Source organism: Lepidochelys kempii, chromosome 2, assembly GCF_965140285.1.
Source record: "Lepidochelys kempii isolate rLepKem1 chromosome 2, rLepKem1.hap1, whole genome shotgun sequence".
Taxonomy (NCBI): domain Eukaryota; kingdom Metazoa; phylum Chordata; order Testudines; family Cheloniidae; genus Lepidochelys; species Lepidochelys kempii.
In genome coordinates, this window is record NC_136381.1 from 235,327,586 (window position 1) to 235,344,297 (window position 16,712).

General features: G+C 44.9%; 1 protein-coding gene across 15 annotated transcripts in view; it reads left to right on the forward strand.

The window, feature by feature from the left end:
- The window catches only part of KIAA1217 (KIAA1217 ortholog), a 547,501-nt gene that overhangs the window by 272,790 nt on the left and 257,999 nt on the right, over positions 1-16,712 (forward strand). Inside the window, exon 1 of one of the 15 annotated variants that reach the window (XM_073334246.2) lies at positions 6,207-6,378. The exons of the other annotated variants lie outside the window; for them this stretch is intronic. Within the exon in view, the coding sequence (XP_073190347.1) occupies positions 6,309-6,378 (70 nt within the window). The 5' untranslated portion in view covers positions 6,207-6,308. Of the gene's footprint in view, positions 1-6,206; positions 6,379-16,712 lie in introns of those variants that run through there. 15 annotated transcript variants of the gene reach the window in all.

Below are 16,712 nucleotides of genomic sequence, written 5' to 3' on the forward strand. Positions count from 1 at the left end.
TATTTTACCTTTTGTCCCTGGACTTTATTGCTGCCACCACCAAGCGTCTAACAAAATATAACCGGGAAAGAGCCCACTTGGAAACGTCTTTCCCCCTCAAATCCCCCCAAGCCCTACACCCCCTTTCCTGGGGAAGGCTTGATAAAAATCCTCACCAATTTGCACAGGTGAACACAGACCCAAACCCTTGGATCTTAAGAACAATGAAAAAGCAATCAGGTTCTTAGAAGAATAATTTTAATTGAAGAAAAAGTAAAAGAATCGCCTCTGTAAAATCAGGATGGTAAATACCTTACAGGGTAATCAGATTCAAAACATAGAGAATCCCCTCTAGGCAAAACCTTAAGTTATAAAAAGACACAAAAACCGGAATATACATTCCATTCAGCACAACTTATTTTATCAGCCATTTAAACAAAACAGAATCTAACGCATATCTAACTAGATTGCTTATTAACCCTTTACAGGAGTTCTGACCTGCCTTCCTGCTCTGGTCCCGGCAAAGGCAACACATGGACAGAGAGAACCCTTCGTTTCCCCCTCCTCCCTCCAGCTTTGAAAGCATCTTGTCTCCTCATTGGTCATTTTGGTCAGGTGCCAGCCAGGTTATCTTTAGGTTCTTAACCCTTTACAGGTGAAAGGGTTTTTTCCTCTGGCCAGGAGGAATTTAAAGGTGGTTAGCCTTCCCTTTATATTTATGACAATGACTTTGTGGGGATGCATTCAAAAATTGTGGAGCTGAACTTTATGGTATTGATTACAATGGATATATTTGTTTAAAAGAAAATTAGAACAAGACTACATGCATCTCCAAAGCTGAAGGAAAGTCTGTTGTTTGTACCTAGAACATGGCAGGATTGTTTAAAAACAAAACAAAACAGCTCATCCTTATATGTAGATTGCCAGGTAATGCTGCTGCAAAGTCAGTGAGACCTTGGCTTATTTGCTGTGTAGGTCCAACTCTGCATATTAATGTTGTCAAGGGGCCAATTTAACTTGCTGGAAGATTCATCTTGCTAACTTGAAGTTTAGATCAATGCTCTTAAAGTTTTCCATTCTCTTTGTGTGGAACTTGCCTGCTTTGATTAATTCTTCCCTCTTGCCCACATTATCTGCCTCTTTTGGACTTCTGTTATCTTCTCCTTGTGTACAGAAGGTGTACCCTCAATATGTGATTTAAAAACACAGTTACTTAGGACAGCCATAACTTTTGGGCCTAACTTACGCAAAAATCAGAGTAGGCGGAGTATAACTTGGAGTCAATAAAAATACTACAGTAGATATACTGTACATCCCACTAAATGTTTTCTTTAAATTGCTGGGCTGCTATAGAATAATTTTATTCAGAGTAATTAGTATGCTTTGTTGGAAATCTTAAATAGCAGCACAAACATTTAGATTGCTTTCCCCATCTTTTCTTTATGGACATTTTGTGTGCTACTTTGAGTTTCTGGGAACTTTGCCAGTTTCCAAGACTGAGTAAAAATTATTGGTAAGGAACAAAATAAATATTTGTAGGTAGTTTTAATAAGAGAATATGTGTGTCTGATCTAATCCAGAGCATATAAAGAACAGTGGTTTTGATTATTTTTCAGTTGTTAATAGTAATGGACTCAAAGGATTTGGAGTTTCTCTTACTATGATTGGGACCATTGGATACGGGGAGTGGAGAAGTTGTGTTCTTTTAATTTCTGTTTCAAAAAATTAAAAATTTTCAGTGTACAAAAATCCAAATTGAGAGCTCAACCATTTCACCCAGATACACATACAGAAGAGAACCTCCAGAAGCAAATCTCTTCTGGTTTGAGGGATGTAGAGATGTCAGTCTCCTTCACATCACCTTCCTCAGACTTTGCAGAAGGTTCTCTAGTTGGGTCTATGTGTCCTGTCTGGGAAATCTACACACAGTAAGGAATCACCTTTAAGAGGGCGTTCCAGAGGAAGCTGTGTCCTGTGAGAGATACTTTAAAAATTCATCTCCCAGTGGGTGATAGGAGGGGATGCAGAGGGATGCAGGGCCAGTGTAGATCAGCCTGTAATTCGGCCAGGTGCCCAAGATCTGTTGGGTTTGGGAACAGGATTCTCTGTTTTTCAGTAGGAATGGGACAATTCGTTTTCCATACATGACTGACGTTTACACTGTTCACACAGTAGAAACATAAACATTTTTAATCTGAATCAGAGCAGTGATCCATCTATTCCATTGTTCTCTGACAGGGACTAGTAGTAGCTGCCTAGAGGAAGGTGCAACAGATCCTGAAGTGGGCTATTCAGGAAGAACTTGCCCGTCTAATGTAACTGTGGGTTGGTTTTCTAGTTATCCATATCTAGGGTGACCACATTTTCCTATGCTGAATATGGGACACCTGGTAAAATTATTCATATTCAAGTGAGTTCAATGACAATCCATCAGAACTTTGCAGTGCAAATGTTCAAATTAACATCAAATTGTCTGAGCCCCTGTTAAAAAGAAGTACTGCGTAGTTTGATTCTTTTTATTTACCTTCTTATCTTTAAGGCTTTAGGGTTCACACACAGAGAGGTGACACAAACACACACTCATGTACACCTTTCTCACACGGGGGATGACCGACCAACCCGATCCTCCCTGCCTGGCGCTCCTCCCTCCATGCCTGACTGGGCCCCCAGGATGGAGCCACCTCTCCTGGTACCTGGCGCCACATCTTCCCGAGGCAACACTTGGCAGGGGAGGGCACGCAGGGTCACATTCCCCCCTCCCCCCCCACGCTTCCCAGATTTCTGCCCAGAGCTACTTCCAGGCGCAGGGGAAGAGGAGGGAGAGAAGGGATGACATGGCCCATGTCTTTGCAGAACTCATCTCTTCCCGCCACAAGTCCAGTGTGGCTGGAAGCAGCTTGTCCCTTCCTGCCCACACAGTGTTGAAAGGCAGCTTCAGGGTTCCCTCCCCACTCTGAACTCTAGGGTACAGATGTGGGGACTCACATGAAAGACCCCTAAGCTTATTTCTACCAGTTTAGGTTAAAAACTTCCCCAAGGCACAAATCCTTCCTTGTCCTTGGATGGGTACTGCTGCCACCATCAAGTGAGTTAGACGAAGATTCAGGAGAAGAACCACTTGGAATTCCTGTTTCCCTAAAATATCCCCCCAAGCCCTACACCCCCTTTCCCGAGGAGGCTTGAGAATAATCTTCCAAACAAATAGGTAAACCAGATTCTTAAAAAACAGAACTTCATTATAAAGAAAAAAAAGCAAAAGAAGCACCCCTGTAAAATCAGGATGGAAGGTAACTTTACAGGGTAATCAGATTCAAAACAGAGGATTCCCCTCTAGGGAAAACTTCAAAGTTACAAAAAAACAGGGATAAACCTCCCTCTTAGCACAGGGAAAATTCACAATCTAAAAACAAAAGATAATCTAACATGCCTTGCCTTATTTACTTACTCTTTTTGCAATATTGAGACTCATTTTAGGATGATTTTAGGAGAAGGAGTTTTCTGACCTGATGCTTCTCTGCTTCCCCAGGGAACACATAAACAAAGCCTTCCCCCCAACCCAGATTTGAAAGTATCTTCTTTCCCCATTGGTCCTTTTGGTCAGGTGCCAACCAGGTTATTTGAGCTTCTTAACCCCATACAGGTAAGGAGGAATTCTAGGCTACCCTTAGCTCTATGGTTCTGAGCAGCTAACACCTCCAGGCTGCTGCTGGCCACCAACATAAGCCAGCCGCCTCTGGCTACAATGCAGGCAGGAAGGGGTTAAGCCCTAAGGCAGCATGGTGCACCAAGGCCCAGGGCACCTGACTGCAGGGCCTTCAGCAAACCCAGACAGAGAGGTGGCTCAGCAGGGGAGGGTGTCTGGAGGACAGAGTAGCCCCGTGCTTCCTGGGGGCAGGACCCGGGGGTTGGGGTGGGATGAAGAGGGTGTTAAGCCCCTGCTGCTGTGGAGCGTGAATAGGTTGGAAATTGCTTCCCCCCTCCCACTCCAGAGCTTAGTTGAGGAGTGGAGAAGCTTCCCCATGCCAGTGCTGTGCAGGGTTTTGGCTCATTCAGGACTTGGCTTCTCCTGGCCAGCACCCCAGGCCAGAGGGTATTGGGCTTTCCCGGGGTGGTGGCCCAGCCAGAGGCAGTGCAGGAAGGAAGGGGCCTGCTAGCCAGGCTGTTGGTGAGCTGAGTGCTCTGACCAGGGGCTGGTTCTTCACACAATGCTGAGAGTGGGATGCGTCCCACCAGGGGGGATATGGAGGAGCAGTGGGGCTCTGGGGGATGAAGGGGCAAAGCAGGGAGAGGACAGTGAGAGGGGGAGCACGTAAAGGGCTGATGGGTGGGCAGCAGAGGCAACACGTAACTGGCCGCCGCCTGGCGCCTGCCCACACTCACCAGCCACCACAGCTCAGAGCGCGCAGCCAGTGCAGGCCAGAAACGGGACGGGGACGGGGCCCTGCTGGCTGAGAGCCGGCACGTATTGGGGCTGTGCTGACAGATCACCGGGGGAGTGGCCAGCCCCGCATGCTGCATCTTCGCCCCACCCCCAGCTTTGCCCGCCCACCCACCCCCATTGTCAGCCACTGGAGCCCTCCATTCACCGCTGGTGGGCGGGTGGCTGGCGAGCAGGGATCCGGCCAGCAGCAGGACCCACCAGTACTGACTGGGGGGAGACGGAAAATACGGGACAATTTGCCCATATTTAAGAAAAAGTCAGAACACCTGCAGGAGGGCTTAAATACAGGACTGTCCCTTTAAAAATGAGACGTCTGGTCACTCTATCCATATCAGTGTTCAGTCCTTTTCTCAATCCTGTGAAACTGTTGGTCTCAATGATGTATTGTGGCAATGTTCCCCAGGGTTTTTATTTAAGAATTCCATTTTTTATTATTATTACATTTTTGTCTTTCCATTTCATCGACTTAAAGCCTATTGAAATCAATGGGAGTTTTCCCATTTATTTTATGGGCTTTGCCTTTATACCTCCTCAAAAGACAGTAGACTGGACCCTCTGATTGACCTTCTGTGTTCTGTTAATTCTTTTGCATATCTTTATCCCATCCTTTTATTTGTCTCCTCTGTGAACTGAATAGGCCCAGTCTTTTCAATCTATTTTCATGAAGAAGTTTTTCCATATCTCTCATAATTTTCATCACCCATCTCAGAACCACCTCAATTTCTTCTCTAAACTTTCTGAGATGAGGTGTCTAGAAATCAGTCCTAGATATCTCCAACATTAACTAGCCTCTGTTTTTCCAGGACAGTATCTGAGTTTGAGAGATTGCATTTCATTAGCACCTCAGCCCCCCCATTCATTCTTAAATTCCTTCAGAACTCTTGGACAGATTTCCCATCTGATCCTGTTGACTGCTTGTGCCTTAATTTATCAGTTTGTTCCAGCACCTTGTCTTTTCACATCTCAATATCTGACAACACCTCTGTTTTATTACCTTAAAAGAGTAGGTTCAGGTTTGGTATGCTCCCAAAAATTAACTGTGGTGGAGACTGATGCAACATCTTTATCTTCCTCAATAACTGCCTCATGACACAGTGTGTCTACTGTATCTCATACAGACTTCTAATTTCTGAACTACTGAAAAATAATCACTTGATATTTATTTGTATATCTTTGACTTTCCTCTTCAAATTCTATCTAAGCCAGATTTCCATCTTATATATTGCTCGCTGTGGTTTACACTCAGTTCTATTGGTTTCACTAATGTAGGATTTATATGTCTTAATTACATTCTGCTTGGTTCCTGAGCAGCTTGCAAGTATTCAACAGAAAAAAATCCCTCAGTTTTTACATAATGAATTACTTTTAAACGGCACATTAAAAAAAGACACCGGAGCATTTATCAGGATGTTTGTGGGCTCAGTGGTTATGTGTTTAAAAAATATTCTGTGGAATGGCTTTGTCCCATGACAGAGATTTAGAAAGCTAAGGATTCAGATTCCAGCTGAGATTCAGGCCTATAATCTTGTTTGAAATGTTCCCTTTCATAATACTACTTGGCTGCAGTATATCTGTAGTTGGGAGCAGTGGAAAACAAGCCGGCTAGAGTCCTTCCCGCAGAAAAGACCATCACCTGTTGGGGCCCTCACTGAGAAGTGTTCAGGGACTATTCCAGCAGCAACAGCAGCAAAAGCAGCAGCCTCTGAAAGTACTGCCCACCATTCCATAACGGATACTTGTACTTCTGGAATGCACTTCATTTTTTAAATGAACTTTGTACTGTAGAGAAGGCTAGTTTTCTTTCTTTTCTCCTGGAGGCTGCTTCTGGTAGTTTTTAAACCTGCAGTTTAAAAGTTTTCAAGGAAAGCTTGTGAAGTAGGCAGGGACAATGGAGGAAAATGAAAGCCAGAAATCTGAGCTGTGCCTGGCTTGTTCAACAGACAGCAGACAGATGAAGGGTAAGTAACAGAATCAGTCAAAGATGGAGTTACATTTAAACACGTCCCTCATTGCTGCTTTTTATAACTAGAAGTAGAGGGAATAAAAAGTGTGCTTCTTGTGCATGTGACTTTTGAAGGCTTGTCTGATACTTTGGGGATTTTTATGTTTAACTTTCTCTTTGGAGAGATTTTTATTTAAGAGCTAAAGCAGAGTGTATATTGATGTCACATTTTGTGACACACTAAGCAGTGTGATATGGAGTGTGTTACTTCCCTAGGGAAGGATAAATACTATCAGCTACCTTTTAAATTCTCTATACTCCAACAGCAGAAGCAGAGAAACACTTCATTTTATAGAAGCAGTACTGAGATTACAGTTTTTTTTCGATTCCTATTTTAGAACACACAGATCTACAGTATATTGTCATGAGATGAATTTACTTTGTGTGGAACAAGGTGGGTTGATTTTGGAATGAAGCCAAGAAATTACGAGCATGGTTTTCATGTAAGGTCAGCTGTGGTGCATTTGTACAATTACCATTGCACTGTATTTTGTCTGAAACCTAATGCAAACAGTTTCCTGATGAATTTTTATGTAGGGTATTCCACTCTGTACAAACATTCAGGTGGCATGACAGATATCTAATCTAAATTTATCTCTTATAAGTATTTATAGAACACCAATCATGGTAGCTTTTTGAACACTTCCAATACACATGCATGTTGTATTGTGTTTCTCATGCAGATTTCAGTGAAACATATATGCTCCTGTGTTTGTATAAAATAAACATAATATGTTTGGGTATAAATGGCAATTGAAAATATATTTTGGTATTTCACAGTATTAAAAGTCAGTAATATCTGTGAATATGTAGCATACTCGGAAAAAGCATATAATAAACAAAACTCCAATGTGGTCATTAGTACTGTTTGACATTCTGCCAGATCATAGCGAATATGTGAGCAATGGGTAACTCATAGTCCATCCATATCGTTCGGGTGTGTGTATTCACGCACCTTTGTGTGTATGGAGAACAAAATGTTCACTAAAATGTGTTCCTGAATTGCAAAAAGAAATAACATGCTATTACCATACTATCCATGCAAAATATACTGATATTCATGTGATGGTAGAAAGCCGAAGTAAGTCTGGACTAGCTCCTGAAACTGGAAGATCCAAGTCACAACAATTAATCCAAAAGATTATCATGATGGATTATCATGGACATACCACTTGTAGGCCAAAAATTAAGTTAAATTAATTTTTCCTGTAAGTTTTCTCCATTAAATTATATTTCCTGTAGTGATGGATGAATCTCAGAAAATTTTGAATTCGGGCTTAATTCAGATAAGCACCCAGTTCAGATTTTCAAGCCTTTTGAGCACTATCCCAGTCCCCACAAAGCCTTTATCCAGTCATGCAACACATCCCATTCGTCCTCCCTCCATCCACCATGATAGCAGACCTTCTTAAAGAGGAAGGTCCAGCAACCCACTAATTTTTCAAGTAAAAGGTCTCCTCCTCAAGAGCATGATAGGCTATCATATTCGTACCTCTGGCATCCTCAGAAAATTCTCTCTCACCTACCCCTTTTTAAGGGGTGATACATTTATCCTCCTCCTGCCTACAACCCATGCAGTCTTCTAGGGACAATCAGATGATCCTTTACCCATTAGAAAGTTTTCTGGGAGGATGGTTGTTAAGCTGACACTTTCCTCAATGCTCTCTCATTCCATATGTATTTTCTAAGGTGTGGAAAGCCTGCCCATTCTGCTACTTAGTAGTAGCAGGATCCAGAAACTTGCTGTTGGATTCCGCTGCTTCTGATACTGTGATCTTCACAGGTTTCAGAGTAACAGCCGTGTTAGTCTGTATTCGCAAAAAGAAAAGGAGTACTTGTGGCACCTTAGAGACTAACCAATTTATTTGAGCATGAGCTTTCGTGAGCTACAGCTCACTTCATCGGATGCACATCGAAAGCTCATGCTCAAATAAATTGGTTAGTCTGTAAGGTGCCACAAGTACTCCTTTTCTTTTTGTGATCTTCACATGCACCTGGAGCTAAAATGCCCCAGTGTGCATTGTAGTATTTCACAATCCCTTCTCTTGCCTTCCCCCAAGGTGACCTGCCACCAGGTAAGAAGTGCAAGGGAAGTACATTTAGGAGGAGATTTGAGAAGGGGCTCTGTAATGCAGACATTCCAGAGCTTCAGAAAGGGTTAGAGTTCAGTTTGGTCAGTTTCAGGCAGGGGGTTGGGGGGGTTATTTTATCCAAATTAGTTTGCCGGATTCTTAATCAATGTAAATTGTGCACCAAAAGAAAGCAGTAGGGACTGCAGTGTTTTGTAGTATGTTACATGTCTGTCGATGCCATGAAAAGAATGTGTCATGTAACATATGTATTAATAACATAACTTAGACATGGCAAAGGTAACAATTAGTTTGCATTTGTTTCTTTTCAGTTATGTGTGGTAAAAACTGTTACATTTTGGATAATTTTAGGAATTCAGTGTTCTTCTCTTACATGCAGTGCTAAAGGCTAAAAAAAAGGCTGACATAGCACCATGTCTTTTGGTTCCTTCTTGAAGTCTTCATATATAACAAATAATGATAAAACACTTTGGTTTGGTGTTTCTGAGTCTCTTCATGCTAATAGATGAGTCTTTAGATATCTCTTAAGAACTCAGGTGCGGAGCATGGATAGGTTTTGCATGAGATGTAGAGCAGGATTACAAAATTAATGAACTTTCTGTTGTGTTTTGTGTTGTACACGTTAAGGTAGATCTACACTCATGGCAGTGTGTAGAGTACAGATGCCGCACACCTGGATAGCATCGGTATAAATAACAGTGTAGACAGTGAGGGACAGCTTAGGTGAGTAGAGTGCCCTACGTGCCTGAACCCTAGGGTGTGTATGAAACACAGCTCTCTACATGCCCAAGCAGTGCCTCCCATGTCTGTACTTCTGTTTTTGGCAGTGTAGTCTCTCACTGTCTGCCTGCAGCCACAGCCTTTCCCCACTGCAGTGAAAGGTTCTGTAAGCAAGGAAAGGCTCTGGCCTGGGAGAGGCAACAGGTGGGGAGCTGCCGGAGTCTTTACTACCGGAGCTTTTCCCTGCTGCCAGAGCTTTCACTGCTGCATGTAGTTACACACCACAGTGACAAATGTGAACGCAGCCTGCTTTTCACTGTAGCATGTAGCTACACGTGCCCTACATGCCACAGCAAATGTAGAAAAGGCCTGTATTGTATCCTCAAGGAGGTGCTCACAGCTGCTATTGTGACCCTTACATTAGGGGGTTTGTGTGTGAGGGGTATATACGTAGCCATGCTTATGCCTAATACTCAGACATCTGAGATGGCCCCTATTCAACCAGAAATGCAGAACGTCTTTTTGCCTGGCACTTCCATTTCAACAAGTTCAGAAATATAATATCTATATTTGGAGTGTGATGGATTAAAAATGCCAGATTATCCCTCTTACTGGAGATCCACTGATGTGGGTGCACAGCCTACAAAAACCTTTTGAACCATTGATGCATTTGGGATAGGCACATTTCTTTATTACAAACAAAATACTCATTTTTACCACTTCTTTCCAACAAATCTCAGTGCATCTGGTGGTAGGATTTCTCCCTGAGTTTTCAGAAAGCATCATCACAAAGTTATTGAGGTTGGGAGTTTTTGTAATTAAGTTACACATGGAAAATTTGCGTTGTCCAATAGATCTCAACATGTGTAGCTGCAGCTCTGATGTTCTGACGTTGGAGACACTTTAGGAATGCTGGCTTGCTCAAAATCAGCTAAAGATTTAAAAACTGCATTGATTGTGAGTTTTTGGTTTTGCACATATTTAAAGGAACACATTAAGGAGGCAAATTTAGTATGAAAGTCTAGCTTTGAACTCTAGGGCTTCCTACGGAAGAAGTGTATTGCCAGTTCCCAACATGTATGCAAGACAGGTAAAAAAAAAATGTTTATCACTATGAAGGAGTGTGATGTTCTGAGTCTGCAGCACGTTATCTTTCTGTAGCTTTTATGTAGTGTTTCTCTTTACGAGAAAGTTTGAATTTGGATGCAGATCTAAACTTCTCCAGGGTTAGGAATATTAAGAACATAAGAATAGCTGTGCTGGGTCAGACCCGTGATCCATTTAGCCCACTATCCTGTCTTCTGACAGTGGCCAATGTCAGGTGTGTCAGAGGGAATGAACGGAACAGACAATCATCGAGAGATCCATCTCCTGTCATCCACTCCCAGCTTCTGGCAAACAGAGGCTAGGGACACACAGAGTATGGTGATGGGTGTGGAGCTGTTTGGGTTCAAGATTTAGGTTCAGCCTGTCACAGAGAGAGCAGCCAAATTCATACTTCTCAAAGTTTGGATTTGGGCTTTTATTTCAGGCCTATCTCTACTATAATAGGTATAATGATCTATAAGTAGAGAACACTGTTATTACTATAGTGTCCACAAGTGTGCTAAATCAGTGGTTCTTCTTTGAGTGCTTGCTCATGTCGATTCCAAGTAGGTGTGTGTGTGTATGCCACATGCACAGTCATTGGAAGGTTTCCCCTCAGCAGTACCCATCGGGTCAGCTGTGGCGCTCCCTGGAGTCGCGCCTTCATGGCAGTGTATATAGGGTCCCTGCCTACCCACCACCTCGGCACTTCTGTCTTACCGCCAGTGACGGTCGTTGGAACAGCTCTTCTCTTGCTACAGCAAGCGATCTCCTAGTGGACTTTTCTTGTTGTACCTGTAAATAGTTTGACAACTTAGTATTAGTTAGTTCTAATAGTTCATAGTTAGTTTAGATACATTTTAGTTGGGGGTCCCCCCCCGCATGTTTCCTGACCAGGGTATGCTGGTCCTGTCAGAAGCCTATGCCAAAGGGAGACCCACATGACTCCTGCTTAAAGTGTTTGGAGGAAGCACATCAGACTGAGAAGTGCCAAATCTGTAGAGGCTTCTGCCCAAGGACTAAGGCCATGTCTACGCTTATCAGGGATCGATGTTCCTGTGATCAATGCAGTGGGGGTCAATTTTGCAGGTCTAGTGAAGAGTGGTCTCTGGTAGACTCTGGTACTCCACCGGAATGAGAGGAGTAAGATAAGTCGACGGGAGAGCATAATGTAGACACTGCAGTAAATTGACCTAAGCTACATCGACTCCAGCTATGTTATTCACGTAGCTGGAGTAGCCTAACTTAGGTCGACTTACTGCAGTAGTGTAAACAAGGCCTAAGAAGGAGAGGGACTTTAGGCTGAAAGTGTTCCTCGTGGAGTCATCCCCAGCCAGCACAGGAGCTGGGAGCTGTGGAGCGCACCAGTCTCACTAAGGGTATGTCTACACTATGAAATTAGGTCAATATTATAGAAATCAATTTTTAGAAATCGATGTTGTACAGTCATAGAATCATAGAATCATAGAATATCAGGGTTGGAAGGGACCCCAGAAGGTCATCTAGTCCAACCCCCTGCTCAAAGCAGGACCAATTCCCAGTTAAATCATCCCAGCCAGGGCTTTGTCAAGCCTGACCTTAAAAACCTCTAAGGAAGGAGATTCTACCACCTCCCTAGGTAACGCATTCCAGTGTTTCACCACCCTCTTAGTGAAAAAGTTTTTCCTAATATCCAATCTAAACCTTCCCCACTGCAACTTGAGACCATTACTCCTCGTTCTGTCATCTGCTACCATTGAGAACAGTCTAGAGCCATCCTCTTTGGAACCCCCTTTCAGGTAGTTGAAAGCAGCTATCAAATCCCCCCTCATTCTTCTCTTCTGCAGACTAAACAATCCCAGCTCCCTCAGCCTCTCCTCATAACTCATGTGTTCCAGTCCCCTAATAATTTTTGTTGCCCTTCGCTGGACTCTCTCCAATTTATCCACATCCTTCTTGAAGTGTGGGGCCCAAAACTGGACACAGTACTCCAGGTGAGGCCTCACCAATGTCGAATAGAGGGGAACGATCACGTCCCTCGATCTGCTCGCTATGCCCCTACTTATACATCCCAAAATGCCATTGGCCTTCTTGGCAACCAGGGCACACTGCTGACTCATATCCAGCTTCTCGTCCACTGTCACCCCTAGGTCCTTTTCCGCAGAACTGCTGCCTAGCCATTCGGTCCCTAGTCTGTAGCTGTGCATTGGGTTCTTCCGTCCTAAGTGCAGGACCCTGCACTTATCCTTATTGAACCTCATCAGATTTCTTTTGGCCCAATCCTCCAATTTGTCTAGGTCCTTCTGTATCCTATCCCTCCCCTCCAGCGTATCTACCACTCCTCCCAGTTTAATATCATCCGCAAATTTGCTGAGAGTGCAATCCACACCATCCTCCAGATCATTTATGAAGATATTGAACAAAACCGGCCCCAGGACCGACCCTTGGGGTACTCCATTTGATACCGGCTGCCAACTAGATATGGAGCCATTGATCACTACCCGTTGAGCCCGACAATCTAGCCAGCTTTCTACCCACCTTGTAGTGCATTCATCCAGCCCATACTTCCTTAACTTGCTGACAAGAATACTGTGGGAGACCGTGTCAAAAGCTTTGCTAAAGTCAAGAAACAATACATCCACTGCTTTCCCTTCATCCACAGAACCAGTAATCTCATCATAAAAGGCAATTAGATTAGTCAGGCATGACCTTCCCTTGGTGAATCCATGCTGACTGTTCCTGATCACTTTCCTCTCATGCAAGTGCTTCAGGATTGATTCTTTGAGGACCTGCTCCATGATTTTTCCAGGGACTGAAGTGAGGCTGACTGGCCTGTAGTTCCCAGGATCCTCCTTCTTCCCTTTTTTAAAGTCGATTGCGTATGTCCATACTAAGCGCATTAAGTCGGCGGAGTGCGTCCTCACTACCGTGACTAGCATCGACTTACGGAGAGGTGCACTGTGGGTAGCTATCCCACAGTTCCTGCAGTCTCCGACACCCATTGGAATTCTGGGTTAAGCGCCGAGTGCCTGACGGGGAAAAACTTTGTCATGGGTGGTTTTGAGTACATGTCGTCAGTCACCCCTCCCTCCGTGAAAAGGAATGGCAGACAATCGTTTCACACCCTTTTTTCCATGCGGACGCCATACTGCTTTCAGCAGACTGTGCAGTAGGACTGCTAACCGTCATCATCCACCACTTCTGCTGCAACTCTGCTCTGCTGCTATTGTCTCAATAGTGATTTCTTCATATTGTCTGTCATGGGCTCCCGGGTACGTGTGTTCTTCCTTGGGAAATGTGCGCGGTACTAACCATCGTCCTCCACCACTTCCGCTGCAACTCTGCTCTCCTGCTCTTATGAATCCACCTTGCAGTTTCTCTCGTCATTCTCTGTAAATATCTATTCTTGTGGCATCTGTCGTCAACCACCGCTTCTGCTACAACTCTGCTCTCCTGCAGACACCATACCATGGCAAGCATGGAGCCCACTCAGATCACCGCAGCAGTTACGAGCATTGTAAACACCTCGCGCATTATCCTGCAATATGTGCAGAAGCAGAACCTGCAAAAGCAGGCGAGGAGGCGACGGCAGAGAGAGTGATGCGGACATGGACACAGACTTCTCTCAAAGCACGGGCCCCGGCAATTTAGACACCTTGGTGGCAATGGGCCAGGCTCATGCTGTGGAACGCCGGTCCTGGGCCCAGGAAACAAGCACAGACTGGTGGGACTGCATAGTGTTGCAGGTCTGGGATGATTCCCAGTGACTGTGAAACTTTTGCATGCATAAGGGCACTTTCATAAAACTTTGTGAGTTGCTTTCCCCTGCCCTGAAGCGCAAGAATACCAAGATGAGAGCAGCCCTCACAGTTCACAAGCAAGTGGCGATAGCCCTGTGGAAGCTTGCAACGCCAGACAGCTACCAGTCAGTCGGGAATCAATTTGGAGTGGGCAAATCCAATGAGGGGGCTGCTGTGATCCAAGTAGCCAACGCAATCACTGAGCTGCTGCTATCAAGGGTAGTGACTCTGGGAAATGTGCAGGTCATAGTGGATAGCTTTGCTGCAATGGGATTCCCTAACTGTGGTGGAGTGATAGATGGAACCCATATCCCTATCTTGGCACCAGACCACCTTGGCAGCCAGTATGTAAACCACAAGGGGTACTTCTCAATGGTGCTGCAAGCACTGGTGGATCACAAGGGACGTTTCAGCAACATCAGTGTGGGATGGCCAGGAAAGGTACATGACATTCGCATCTTCAGGAACCTTGGTCTGTTTGAACAGCTGCAGGAAGGGACTTACTTCCCAGACCAGAAAATAATGGTTGGAGTTGAATTACCTATAGTTATCCTTGGGGACCCAGCCTACCCCTTAATGCCATGGCTCATGAAGCCATACACAGGCACCCTGGACAGTAGTAAGGAGCTGTTCAACTACAGGCTGAGCAAGTGCAGAATGGTGGTAGAATGTGCATTTGGACGTTTAAAAGCACGCTGGCGCAGTTTACTGACTTGGTTAGACCTCAGTGAAACCAATATTCCCATTGTTATTGCTGCTTGCTGTGTGCTCCACAATATCTGTGAGAGTAAGGGGGAGACGTTTATGGCGGGATGGGAGGTTGAGGCAAATCGCCTGGCCACTGATTAAGTGCAGCCAGATACCAGGGTGATTAGAAGAGCACAGCAGAGAAGCTTTGAAAACTAGTTTCATGACTGGCCAGGCTAGGATGTGACCGTTCTGTTTGTTTCTCCTTGATAAAAACCTGCCCCCTTGGTTCACTCTACTTCCCCGTAAGCCAACCACCCTCCCCCCTTCAATCATTGCTTGCAGAGGCAATAAAGTCATTGTTGTTTCAAAATCATGCATTCTTTATTAATTCATCACACAAATAGGGGGATAATAGCCAAGGTAGCCCAGGAGGGCTCGGGGAGGAGGGAAGTACCAGTGGGGTGGTGGATGAGGGGAGGAGGAAAGGACAAGGCCACACTGCACTTCAAAACTTATTGAATGCCAGCTTTCTGTTGCTTGGGCAGTCCTCTGGGGTGGAGTGGTTTGTTGCCCGGAGGGCCCTCTACCCCTGTGTTCTTGGGTGTCTGGGTGAGGAGGACATGGAACTTGGGGAGGAGAGCGGGTGGTTACACAGGGGTGCAGTGGCGATCTGTGCTCCTACTGCCTTTTCTGCAGCTCCACCAGATGCCGGAGCATATCTGTTTGATCCCCCAGTAGCCTCAGCATTGCATCCTGCCTCCTCTCATCACGCCGCCGCCACCTCTCCTATTGCTCCCACAACCTCTCGTCTTGCTTGTCCCTCCTGTCCTCATGTTCATTTTCTGCTTTCCTGGACTCTGCCATTGTTTGCCTCCACGCATTCTGCTGAGCTCTTTAAATGCAGGAGGACTGCATGAGCTCAGAAAACATTTCATCGCGAGTGCATTTTTTTCACTGCCTTATCTGCGCTAGTCTCTGGGACAGAGATGATAGGGGGAGCGTTGAAACATTTGCAGCTGCGGGAGGAAAAAAAGGGAGAGTAGTGTTTAAAAAGACACATTTTAGAGAACAATGGGTAGACTCTTTCATGGTGAACCAAGCTGTTAACATTACATAGCACATGTGTTTTCGGTACAAGGTCGCATTTTGCCTCTTATATTGAGAACCTGCCAGTTTGGTGTGAGAGATCACACACGCAGGGCCGGGCAACAGAATTCAGCTTGCAGGCAGCCATGGTAAGCCACAGTCTTTCGGCTTCTTCAACCTTCATAATATGCGGGAATGGTTTCAAACAGCACCACCCTCCTTTTCCATACCATGCACCCGTTGGGTTGGCCATTTAAAAGGAGGGGCTGCGGTTTTCTGGTTAATGTGCAGCAGAAACTCAACTAACCCCCCTCCCCGCACAATTCTCTGGGGTGATCACTTCACCCCTCCTCCCACCGCATGACTAGTATCAGGGAAGATCCTTGCCAGCCAAACGCGAACAGCTCAGCGTGAACGCCTACCCCCCCGCACTGCGTGGCTAAAAGCGGAGATGATTTCTTTTCAGCCACAGGAAAACAGCCCAGCAGGAATGGCCACCTCTGAATGTCCTCTTAATAATGTCCCTGGAGGATTTCCGCTCCATCCCCAGACACGTTAACAGACTTTTCCAGTAGCTGTACTGGCTGCGAATGCATCCCAAGTCTTCAGGGCAAATTAATCATTAAACATGCTTGCTTTTAAACCATGTATTATATTTACAAATATTTACCTTCTCTGGCTTCATGGTCTGGAAGCCCTCCTTAGGAGGGTTGGAAGGATATTGGCTCCAGGGTGATAAATAGTTCCTGGCTATGAGAACAGTTTCTCTGCTTTCCTGTTGTGTGCTATCCCCCTCATCATCATCTTCCTCATCCCCAAAATCCTCATCCCTGTTTTGT